This window comes from Puma concolor, chromosome D4 (assembly GCF_028749965.1).
Source record: "Puma concolor isolate L17-30 chromosome D4, mPumCon1.1.hap2, whole genome shotgun sequence".
In the NCBI taxonomy this organism is placed as follows: Eukaryota; Metazoa; Chordata; class Mammalia; order Carnivora; family Felidae; genus Puma; species Puma concolor.
In genome coordinates, this window is record NC_141679.1 from 19,478,142 (window position 1) to 19,490,828 (window position 12,687).

Genomic DNA, 12,687 nt, shown 5'->3' on the forward strand with positions numbered 1-12,687 from the left:
AAATTAGGTCAAGTTTAAAAAAAAAGAAAAATGCTGTCAGTAGGACTATTTCCACTGACGGAGAATAAAATCTGATTATATACAGAAGGGAAAACACTTTCTGTGTGTTTGCATAGAAATTATTAAACCTGGACAAGGCATATGTAGTATAAAGTGTTTTAGGAAAGGAAAAACTTAGTCCAAAACTCCCTAGAATACAAAACATTCTAGAAGAGGCTTAGGCAACTTCAAGAGAAGCAAAACTCAAGAATGAATACTGTAGTACAAAATTATGGCCAAAAATACTGTATTTTTAACCAGCAAGATCATTGGGGCATTATTATACAACATTAGGTGTTTTTTGCAAAACTAGTTCCCATCCCCAAACAATAGACAATACATGCATTTGAATGACATTTTAAGAACAGTAAATAGGATTCTTTTAAATACTGCAAGTTAAAAATGTTTTCTGACAAAACTCCCTAAATACATAGGTCTAGTAAGGGTTTCCAACATGATGACAGGTGAGGAATCCAGCAAGAAGTTGTATTTAGAGTACTTTGAGGAAAAGAATCTACCAAAAACATGTGTTTAAGTCAAAGTAACCTGAACGTTACACAGCAATTTCCATCTCTTTCTAAACTGGACAATATTCTAGTGAAGAATATTTTCTTCCCTGTTTTTTTTTTCCTACCTATCAAAGCTTATATGAAAGTCAGAATTGCTTTATCGAAGTAAGATCCAATTTTGCCCAATAGGTGTTTTTGAAATGTGTAAATGTCATTTACTATTGGGTTGGAATCCTATGGAGAAATGGAAGATACGTGATAAGGGAGATAAGAAGGAAATTAATGTTTGAGCACCTACTATGTGCTGGGTGTGTATGCATACTTTGAACAGATGATTCTAGAGGCAAGAGTATTATTGAAAGGTCACTGGAAGTTGGGAAGACAGCAATGAATGGGTTGTTACTCTGTGAGGAAAAACAAATGACAAGTTTAGACTCTGTACTAAGTATTTACTAAACAGCAGGTGTCTGGCTCGAAGAATTTCTAACTAATCACATACAACTAAGCCATTTCTTGTCCTAATTTGGTGGAACCAAAATGAAACCCCAAACATGTAGTTACCAGGACAGACCTATTAACGCTACATATGCTGGAAATATGTGGAGACAGATAAACAGACACTATTGTAAGTTTTAAGTTTTGTGTGTTTCTAACCAAAGACCGATCTTTGGAAGAACATAGTAATGAATACCAAGCACACCTTGTTTGTATCAATTGAGATGTTGTCAATTACCAATTAAGTGGTTTTAAACCCTTATTTAATTTTAAGAAGAGGAGCAATATACATTACAATACTTGGGTACACTTTATTTTTATATGGGTTAACATTCTTCTATATTTCATTTCATTCATTTTTTTTGAAAAACTGAAAACAAAGGGAAATTGAGGGTAATTTGAAGGTTATTTCCAACCAATATCTGAGTCTTGCAGTATCTCATTATACAGCCCTTTCTTCCCATTATTTTTTTTTGCAAATAAGTCGTTTGACCCAAATCCAGCATAAATAGCTTTTTACCAATTCCTAACTTAAGACAACTAACATTTACAATCATGTGGCAGTATAAATTTTAAAATTACAGTTCATACACCTTGACAATCAAGATAGTCTAAAGTACAAAAAGTAAATTGTCCTTTAGCTGAATTACCTTTTTGTAATAGGCTTGCTAGTTAATCCACAAAAAAAAAAAAAAAAATACAAGTTTCAGGTGTTCTTTGAATACCTTTTGTAGATGTCATATGCTAGTAAACAACAAATGCAGGTTCCTAAGATTTTTTTTTTCCCCCAAGTCTATTCATGACATTCAACAGAGCTCTTTGTATGAAAATGTTGTTTTAAAAAAACAAAAACTTCGAGGGGATTTATTGACTTCTGAATGGGTGTGTTATTTCCCTTTGTTTCAAGAGATGAGGCACAAACTTCTGGATTTAAGCTCTGTAAGGCATAGTACAAACCTCCAATTTACAAATGAGGAATTCTCTGTGGGTTTGGAACTGCCATGTCACGCAAAAAAAGGGAAAAATTATCTGTAAACTGGTACACTGCAATGTGGTGAGTCATGAAATGGCTGCTTGCCTTGGTATGCTGAAGAAAGGTTTTTGTGGTTTGTGTTTTTGTTTTTGAATAAGACATGCCCAAGTCACCAAAAACTGGCCACAGGCCTCCATTACCTGGAGCATCAATGGCAGGAGACAAGTGGCACACGCTTCTAACGCTTGCAATCACAATATAATAGAAAGCATGAGTAAACTTTGTTTTTTTTTTTTATACAAAACTGAAAAGAAGCCCTTCCCACCCCTAGCCCCTTCAATAAAACCCCAAAGAAACAGAAAAAAAAATCCTTTAGCTTCGATTGACTAGTGTGGATACAATTAGGTTTCCATGCATCACTGCAGCGAGGGTGATCAATTTCTTCCTTTCTCAAGAGAAAGGGATCTTGTCATGCACCCTCTGGCAAACAGCGAAGCCACCAACCTCCATTCTGCATAGCAATTCCATTCCAATTTCATAAAGACAAATAGAACAATCTTTCCCTGTGTGCTCAACTTCTTCGAGCTTTGAGATCATGTTTAATTGACTACATCTACTATAGCTCTATTAAATAGAATATCTTGATTCCCTAAAACTGTAACACTTAGGATCTTGTGATGAGGTTTTCTCTATACACACTGTAGGCCTTCAAATGTTATTGTTGACTTTTTTCTTCTTTCTTTTCTTTTTTACTTTTTTCTTTTTTTTCTTTTTCCTTTTTTCTTTTTTTTCTTTTTCTTTTTTTTTTCGTTTTTTTTTGTTTTTTTGTTTTTTGTTTTTTTTTTTTTTTTTGCTGCACCAAATTTAAGATTGCCCTTTCAGGCAAGCAGTGGTCTCTAGCTGTTAAAACATTTCCTTAGTGGATCACAATAGCTTCTAAAACTGCCTTTCTAATAAAGGCCATCAGAGAGGTAATACTAAACTGTGCATTTGCCAAATAAGAATATGAATCGTATAAAAGCTCATATTCCAATCCTAGGTCAAATGGCAAAAGTTCTACAAAGTTGGTTTCCATGTTTGTATAAAAGCTCCGACTGATTTTATGTATTTTGCTATGAAATTACCTTTGGGTCTTATCAGTACACCTCTACTCAGGAATGTGCAAATGATTTTATACAGCACGATGCTAGTACCGCTCTGTACGATAGTAAGGTTTTTTTTTTTTTTTTCTTTTCTAAATGGAAAAAAAAAATATCCCTAGTCAGAAATAAACTGACAAATTTACATTCTCCTCTCTTAAAAAAGTAAATAAAATAACATTATTCAAAATGTGAATTAGCTATAAGACATACACTTACATAGATACATATCGATACAGCACATTCAATCTGCCAAAAAAAAATTAACGATTACAAAGCCCGTATGGATGCGGCAACAGCAAGAGGTGTATGTACAATGACTAGAGCGTTCAGAATTGCACTAGACCTACAGGCAGTCTGGTTCTCAATTAAATTGGAGCTGCTTTCCGAGCAAAGTGAAAAAGTAACTTGTGGTGTTTGTGGCCGGGAAAGGAAGGAGAACATCCCACTACTGCTTAGTAACCCTGGTTCTCCTCTAGTAAGCCATTCATTTTCTCTTGCCTTCATTGTTCCCCAAGAGTTGACGGATAGGGAAGTTTGGACTTGTGCCAGATAGTACGATACTTAAAATAAGACCAGTGTCGCGGCCTAATTCTTATTCTCCAGCAGGTTTAAAATAATCTTTATTTCCTTAAATCGTATGTCAACTCAAGCTGCTGGACCGAAGTTCATCAATACAGGTGCTGTTTTGATTTTTGGGTTTTTCTTTTTTTGCATTTGTTGAAAAATTGCACATTGAGAACTCCCATGATCTCTCCTAAGAGGTTTAGTTACACAAATGCATGTTCTATAAAACACCGAGGGGTTAACTCTTAAGGAAGTCTTGTGGACCTAACTCAAATTCAACTTAATCGGTCACCGGTTTAAAAAGCTCACAAAGTTGGTAAACCAGCAGTAACATCGGATTTTGCAAATTAAAGGTGCTGGAATACTTGAATAACGTCCTTGGCAGACCTACTTGACCTTAAAGAAAACACGAAGGGTAAGACCGGCTTTAAAGGAAGAGACAGAAGCAGATTTCATGTTCTATCACAGAAGACACTATTTTACATTGCTGATTTGGACACTCAACACGAAACGCACACTAAATGTGATCTCGAGGGCAGAGAAAAGAATGGAACATGCCAGTCAAATTGGCAGTTACCTATTCTTGGGCAACTGGTGTTTCAGGTGGATTCTCAGCCAATTATTTAGGCCTCACACTCTTACTCTCTTCCATTTGTGAGATACTGGCTTTTACCTCTGAAATTTTTACTACTTTACTTTTACAAAAAAGCCAGCTTTGGCAACACATACCCATAATAAATTATGGCCCAAACACTAAGGGGGGAAAAAAAGGAGGAAAATTTGAACCAAGGTGGGGAAAAATGAACAACCTAAGAAACAGGTTCTGGATAGCAGCCATTGGGGTAATGTAGTGTCTGTTGGGCATATACATATATATAGAAAATGGTTTTGTTTTTTTTTTTTTTTTTGGCATCTGCAATTTAAAGAGAGGGTAAAAAAAAAAAGTAAGGGTGGAAGGACCATGGCACATGGCATTAAAAAAAAAAAACAAAACTGTGGTCTCTGTTCTTGCCTTACTGTCTGTGCATATTTCTCTCAGCAACCAAGCTATGGCTGAAGGTAGGAATCCAAAAGAAACGACCCTTCACTGTAAGCCGGGCATCCACCCTCCTAGCCCAAAGTGAGGCAAGATCATGTACTGATATAAAAACAACTCTATATGTGTATCCAGAGCAATACATTGAAAACCACAGTATTAATACTTAGAATTCTTCAGCAACACTACAAACCGTTTAACTTAAGCTGATGCCGATGGCTTAAATCAAATGGCGCTGTCCTGTCGTTGGAGAGAAAAACTTGACCAAGAATGGAACTAGGATAAAGGCCGTTGTGACCCAGGGAAAATCAGGATGAGGGCAGGGGGTGAGGAAAAGGGCAATCAGCTTTGTTTTCCTCAATAGAAAAGAAAAAGAGAAAGAAACCACTCTTATCTTGGTGAGTGCATGACTGAGAATTGAAAATACATTGAGTCACAAGGTTTTTGCCTAAAAAAAAAGACAGCGAGGAAATGTGCTGGGACCGTACTTCAGCATCCTGTTTTTCCTCTGAATAGTTTAAATAAAATCATAATATTTACTACAAACCCTGTGGACACATTCACACAGAGTCCGGGACGGCAATAAATTAGTATTATGCAAATGGTTTTCCACAGAAATCCAGTCCCTCTTGTACAGCTTCAACAGCCCACCGGGGAAGGGACGGGCGGTACTGAGGAGGCACAATTAGACCAGATTGTACTCCTTCAGGTTCAACTGGAGGATGGTGTCCTTGACGGCGGCAAAGACAAAGCGGATGTTCTCGGTATCTGTGGCGCATGTGAAGTGGGAGTAGATAATTTTGTCACTGTCAGGGTTCAGGTCCACGAACATCTTCAGGATGAATTCTCGAGCTGCCTGGGCATCTCTCTGGGGTCCTGTTGGTCAAGGGAAGAAAGGGACGATTTGTCAGTGGATCTGTGTGTGCCTATAAGCAGGAAGTGTTCACTGGGTCGGTAACAATGCCATGGAGAGGACGCTTGCACTGCAGATTTGATCCGTTATAACCATCTTCCCCAACTCGAGTATGTGCAACTGTTCCTCTTTGGCATGTTATCTGACCATCCATTCGTCTGCCTGTCCGTCCGTCCACCCACCCACCCACCCACAAGGTGTGGTTAGGCGAAAAGAGGCATATGGATAGAGCTGCCTTAGGCTCTCCTGTCAATCTGCCTCCCAGGGGCCCCTCGCCCCTGCTGTGGATCTTTTTACATTCTCCAGACTGAAATCTGTTTCAGAATAGTTCCTGGGGCACCTGGGTGGCTCAGCTGGTTGAGCAGCGGACTCTTGGTTTCAGGTCATGAGCTCCAAGCTGACCGTGGGGGGCCTACTTGGGATTCTCTCTCTGCCCCATCCCTGTTCATGCTCACTAGCTCGCTCGCTCTCTCAAAATAAATGTGAAAAAAAAAATCTTCTGTCAGGTCCACCTTCGATTGTGCTCTGCTACCTAGCTTCTGGATTGCTGGTGTTTCTGGGCACACTACATTTACGTAGTATTCAATTCACTATGTGTGATAAGAGAAAGACTGGTGTATGTTTCCTTAGCTTTATTTGGGGTGTCTTCCAGGCTGAACACTCTTCTAGATGCCTTAAAACAGGACTGCAATGTATTTACCAGGGTATAGTAAAAGTTTAGCTTAAAATTTTGCAAAGAGGGGTGCCTGCGTGGCTTAGTCGGTTAAGCGTTCGATTTTGGCTCAGGTCATGATCTCGTGGTTTGTGAGTTCGAGCCCCACGTCAGGCTCTGTGCTGTTAGCTTGGAACCGGGGGCCCGCTTCATATTCTGTGTGTGTGTCTCTCTCTGACCCTTCCCTGCTCGTTCTCTCTCAAAAATAAACATTAAAGTCTTTAACTTTTTTAAGTTTATTCATTTATTTTGAGAGAGACAGACCCAGTGAGAATGGGGGAAGGAGAGAGAGAGAATCCCAAGCAGGCTCCACACTGGCAGCGCAGAGCCTGATGCGGGGCTCGAACCCACGAAACCGTGAGACCATGACCGGAGCAGAAACCAAGAGTCGGTCTGCTCAACCGACTGAGCCACTCAGGAGCCCCAAATATTAAAATCTTAAAAAAAAAAAATAAATAAAATTTTGCAATGCATTCTTAGATAGGGTGCCAACATCACAGGCAACAAAAGAAAAATTGGACCTCATCAAAATTTAAAAGTTTTGGGCATCCAAGGACACCATCAAGACAGGGAAGAGATCACCTACAGAATGGGTGAAAATACTGGCCAAACACATAGCTCATAAGAGGTTAACTTCCAGAAAATAGAACTCCTATAACTCAGCAACAAAGACAATCTGAATAAAAAATGGGCAAAAGAGCCTGAATAGACATTTCTCCAAAGATATATAGCTGGCCAATGAGCACAGACAGGCTCAACATTCTTAATCATCGGGGAAACGCAAATCAAAACCACTGTGAGCTGTTATTTCACATCTGCCAGAATGGCTATAATAAAAAGAAAAAAAAAGGATACAGTATGGGCAAGGGTGTTGAAAAATCTGAACGCTTGTGCATTGTTGGTGGGAACGTACAATGGTGTAGCTGCTGTGGAAAACAGGTGGGTAGTTCCTCCCAAGGCTAAACATAGATTACCAAATGGCCGGCAATTGTATTCCTAGGTATATATATCCAAAGGAATCAAAAGCAAGGACTCTGGGGCGCCTGGGTGGCTCAGTCGGTTGGGCCTCCGACTCTTGATTTTGGCTTAGGTCGTGATCTCACAGTTTGGGAGATCGAGCCCCTAGTGTCACTGTGCTACAGTGCATAGAGCCTGCCTCAGCTTCTCTTTCCCTGCCCCTCCCCTGCTTGTGCTCTCTAAATAAACTTAAAAAAAAGGGGGGGGGGATTCTACTAGTTACTTAAACAATGAATTTCACTGTCGTATTATTCATAAGAACCAAAAGGTGGAAAGGACCCAAGTGTCCATCAACAGAGGAACAGAAAGGAACGGATAAACCAGAGGTAGGAGACACACAAGGGGCTGTTACTCATCCATGGACAAGTTATGATGGCTGCCACAACACCCATGAACCTTGAAAACATGATGTTAAGTAAAATAAGCCAGACCAAAGAACACATCTTGTATGACTGCACCTATAGGAGGTACCCAGAATAGGCAAATTTATAGAGACAAAGTAGATTAGAGGTTGGCTGGGGTGAGGGGGAAGTGAGTTAGTGCTTCAGGGTCACAGAATTTCTGTTTGGGGTGAGGAAAAAGTTTTGGGAATAGTGACGGTGCACAGCATCGTGAACGTAATTGGCACTCAACTACATGCTTTAAGATGATGAAGATGACACATTTTAATGTGTAAGGTATGGTAAAATGTACTTCAAAAAGCCCTGAATTGTAGCTTTAAATGGGGAAATTACACGGTATGTGAATTATAGGTCAGTAAAGCGGTTTTAAAAACTTAATAGATCCTGACAAATGTATTAATTTAAAATTTATTAACTAGGTGTGGTGTCTTAACGTTACTATCGAGTATCCATCCTAGTCTTTGAGGCCCATATATGTACATTTCCCCCGTCTTTTCCATCCTAAGGAAGAAGGAGGTCCTGCCATAGCCTTCTCCTCCTCCACTTCCTTCTGACAGGACCATCTCAAGATCCACAGCCTCCATTTTTTTCTGTCAAGATTCTTGTTATCTACCGGTTGGGATAAAGAAATCTTGGAACACTATACTGAGGGCCTGACTACTGCTTCCAACCAAATGCATCGTGAATTTTAGACGGCCAACTTGAAGACTTTTCAAAATGGCCTGATTGCAAATTGGGGATTACCCCTATGAGTTTATATCTAACCCTGCCAGAAGGAGGAGAGAAAGAGCCATGAAGACAAATGGGTTATTCCCACTTGAACCATGACCACAAAAGTAATGTTTGCATTTTTGACTTCAGTGACCAGAAGTGAAATTTTTGTCAGCAATTAAGAAGGCTGGCATCATAATGAAAGTGCCATAATACTAGGATTATAATGTCCTGTTTTTCTCAATGTACTATTAAGTTATTAATTCCATAGCAGTAATAGAAAATATTTAGAACTAGGACTAATAGACTGTTGGGGTTGGAGAAGCTTCCCATATAAAGGAACCCCAGCTTTCTGGTTTGTGAAGGAAGTTCCCTTTGGTTTTGTATATCTATCCTATTTGAGAAAAAAGGGGCTATTTTTTTTAAGCCCTCAGAACTAGACTCAAGTTCAGTGACGATCACTTGCAGTGTGTTAAGTTTTTAAGCATAAATTAAATTATTTGAATAAACACAAACTACAAAGAAATCCTTACAGACATCCTAGCACGCAGAGTACCAGAGTCTCTCTGAACAATTCTGCAATTCATGTCCATGTGGAAACGGTAATTTCTCTTTCTGAAGAGAAATATAGAAATGGCACTCATTATGATTAAGACCTTGGAAGTGCAGAAATGTGGAAGTGTGAAGTTCATAATACTATAAACATGTTTGTTATAAAAACAGTACTGCAGAGTAGGCCTAGAATTTTTTTCAGTTGTAGCTCATCTTACAAGGGCTTTGTATGCAATGACAGCTGTGTTTGCTTTGTGAATAAGTGTCTTTTTTTCTTTTCTTTTCTTTTTCCATGGCTAAGTCGCCTGTGTGCCTTACGTGCACGTTGGGGGAGGTTAACAGTAAAAACCATGTTCACGGTTTAAAACCTTCGCAAGGCGGGCATGTGGGAAGGAAAATGCTTACAGTGATGGGGGAACCCAGGGAAATTTACTGGATGGAGGGGATAGGTAAAGAGAGGAGGATGATGTGGCAAAGAGGAAAAAAAAATTATCCCAAACAGCTGTTGCAGAAAAAAAAGTCTTGTGCTGCAGAAAAATCAAACCCACATGTGGCATGCTGTGGGCGCTGTGCTGAGCACTTAAGCGTTGGTGGCTTTGCTCCGTGGGGTAGGCTGTGCTGTGTTTATCCCCTGCCGTCCTGTATGCAAGCACATCAGGTTTGCAGGTGGCCATGTATGAGGTGGGGTGTCATTTCTTACCTGCTGATTCTCATTGGATTACGAGAAAAATTAAGAGAGTCTCTTCTAGGGACGTCAGGCAAACGTGTGTTAAAGTGTAACCAGATGCTTCGTGCCCATCTGATTCAGGTAGACCTAGTGGTTAAAGACTAGTCTGTTGTTGTTGGAGACCAGGTTAGCTACGTGTTAAGTTTCCTTCCTTTCTTCTTTTTTAAATGTTGGTTTATTTTCGAGAGAGACAGACAGACGGAGACACAGAATCTGAAGCAGGCTGTCAGGCACAAAACCTGATGCGGGGCTCAAACTCACGAATGGTGAGATCGTGACCTGAGCCACCCAGGCAGCTCAAGTTTCCTTCCTTCTATAGTTTCCTCAGGAACAGTGAGGGATAGATAGGGTTGATGAAATTTTAACAGTGCCAACTAGTGGCAAATGAAAAGGAGTAAAAATGAAAACACTGTTAAAGGCTAGCAAAGTATGTTTTTTTTTAAATTTTTTTTTTTCAACGTTTATTTATTTTTGGGACAGAGAGAGACAGAGCATGAACGGGGGAGGGGCAGAGACAGAGGGAGACACAGAATCGGAAACAGGCTCCAGGCTCTGAGCCATCAGCCCAGAGCCTGACGCGGGGCTCGAACTCACGGACCGCGAGATCATGACCTGGCTGAAGTCGGACGCTTAACCGACTGCGCCACCCAGGCGCCCCTAGCAAAGTATGTTTTTAAAGGCACAATAAAGCACAGTAAAGTACTTGGATAGGGGACAGGAACACACTGCTAACAAACTAGACAGAGGACTGTATCTAATACCTGGTAACTTCCCCAAAGTTTCTACTTCAATGCACCAACCTTTAGAATCTTACACACATTTGAGAAGGGAAATTCAGTTCACCAAAGATGCAACCTTGCCCACTCTGTGAGCCAGCACCGTACCCAGTGCATGTGGGATGAAAACATGAGTAAAACTCCATCCTTGATGTGCTTGTATCTTCTCAAAAAGCTATAAAGCCAAACTGAATTATTCGTGTTTTGAAGAAGTCACCTTTCTGAGGGAGCTTTTAGAAGTATAGAAACAATGTTGAACTGATATCCACTGTAGATCCTATGTCGATAACAGAATTTAAAAAATGGCGGGGGGTGGGGGGGCTGGGCGCCTGGGTGGCTCAGTTGGTTAAGTGCCCGACTTTGGCTTAGGGCATCATCGCACGGTTTATGAGTTTGAACCCCACACTGGGCTCTCTGCTGGCAGTGCAGAGTCCACTTCGGATCCACTGTCTTCCGTATCCCACTAAGTGACTTATATATGGTTCTATTCAATTATTTACTATCAAAAAGAAATTGAGTCGTTGAATAGACATGTCCAAACCTACACTGCAAGTGGCAGAGCCGGAACTCTGTGACACTCAAAGCTGTCCTCTTAACTACTATTCATGTAGATCTGGGTTTGTCACACTTTCTCTGTAATGCACCAGAGAGTTTGGTTCTGGTCCAATATGGTGACATAGGAAGGCCCTAAACTCACCTCCTCTGGGACACGTGTTATCTTCACCTACTGATAGAGCAAATCTTCTTGAAGAACTGAGGATTGACTGAACAGCTTCTGCACAACCAAAGATGGAGAGACCACACAGAGAATGGCAAGAGAGATGGAGACACGGTAATGAGGGGGATGCCCTCCCACAACGCTACCAACCGCAGGGGGGAGGGGATAGTACTGAGGGGCTGTGGGCAGATCTGTCTATGGGCCCAGAAAACAAGCCGTGGGTCAAAAGGGTAACTAGAATGTAAAGGGACCAGCCCTAGAACCTGCCAAAAGACGGGGGTGCTGCTGGCACTCTCTCCTGGTCACAGGGGCTGGGGAGTACCGCAGTTGATGTGGCCTCCACCCTGACAGGAGTAGCGTGTGGCTGCCATGGCTGGCCTGCTGCCTCAGGGAGGCCTGGGCCCCTAGCCCATACCAGCCCCAACTGTCCCACCTGGGTGGCCCCAGCATCAAGCACACGGGCACATCCCTGGTCAATGCTCACTAGAGTTTTAGCCAGCACACCAAGAGGACACAAGAACAAAGCACATCAGGACACTCCAGGTTCCAACCACTTTGGCCATAGCAGCCCTGCCAGGGCACCACGCGCTGGAGCCCTCTGGGAAGTACCCTGGAATGCCTTGAGACCTGTACCCTCTCTTGGCTCCGGCCATCGGGCCCTCTGTGCTGACTACCCTGGGACACGCTGGCTTGTACCGACTTGAACTTCAACTGTCCTCCCAGGGCGCCCTCTGAGCGGAGAGCCCTGGAACCACTCCTGTGTTGACAGCCCCAGGACCCCTGGCTTGAACCTATTTCCTCTTCAGTTGTCTTGCCTTCAGATTTAACTGTCCTGCCAAGGCACCCTCTGTGTGGAAAGCCCCGGGATCCCCCAGCTTGCACTCATTTCAGCTTTAACTGTTCTGCCACAGCGCTGCCTGTATGGAGAGGCCGGCTATACCCCCAGGGCAACCCCAGCATGAGGTGCTCTGGAATCCCCAGCTCATGCCACCCAGAGCTCCTTCCAAAGTCAGCAGGCACACACAGTCTACACAGGGGACAACCACGTACAAGACTATTCCATCTACTGTAGCTGTTCTGCCTACTTCATGGAAACAGACAAAGTCAAACACAAAGAGAAGACAGAAGAATATGCTCCGAACAAAAGAACAAGACAAAAGCTAAGAAATAGACCTAGAGTGAAATCAAGATGAACACTAGGCCTGATAAAGAGTTTAAAGTAACGGTCATAGTGCTTGCTTTGGCAGCACATATACTAAAGTAAGTGTCCTAGATGCTGCAGAGGATGTGCAGAAAGGGGAACCCTCTTGCACGGTTGGTGGGAATTCAAACTGGTGCAGCCATTCTGGAAAACCGTATGGAGGTTCCTTAAAAAATTAAAAATAGATCTACCCTATGACCC

At 41.7% G+C, this 12,687-nt stretch overlaps 1 protein-coding gene across 3 annotated transcripts in view; it reads right to left on the minus strand.

The window, feature by feature from the left end:
* Positions 1 to 269: 269 nt before the first annotated feature.
* LOC112868673 (guanine nucleotide-binding protein G(q) subunit alpha) overlaps positions 270 to 12,687 on the minus strand; it is a 316,778-nt gene continuing 304,360 nt past the window's right edge. For all 3 annotated transcript variants that reach the window (XM_086685047.1, XM_086685048.1, XM_025931649.2), the window contains exon 7: positions 270 to 5,634. In XM_086685047.1, the coding sequence (XP_086541173.1) occupies positions 5,444 to 5,634 (191 nt within the window). In that variant the 3' untranslated portion in view covers positions 270 to 5,443. The remainder of the gene's footprint in view (positions 5,635 to 12,687) is intronic.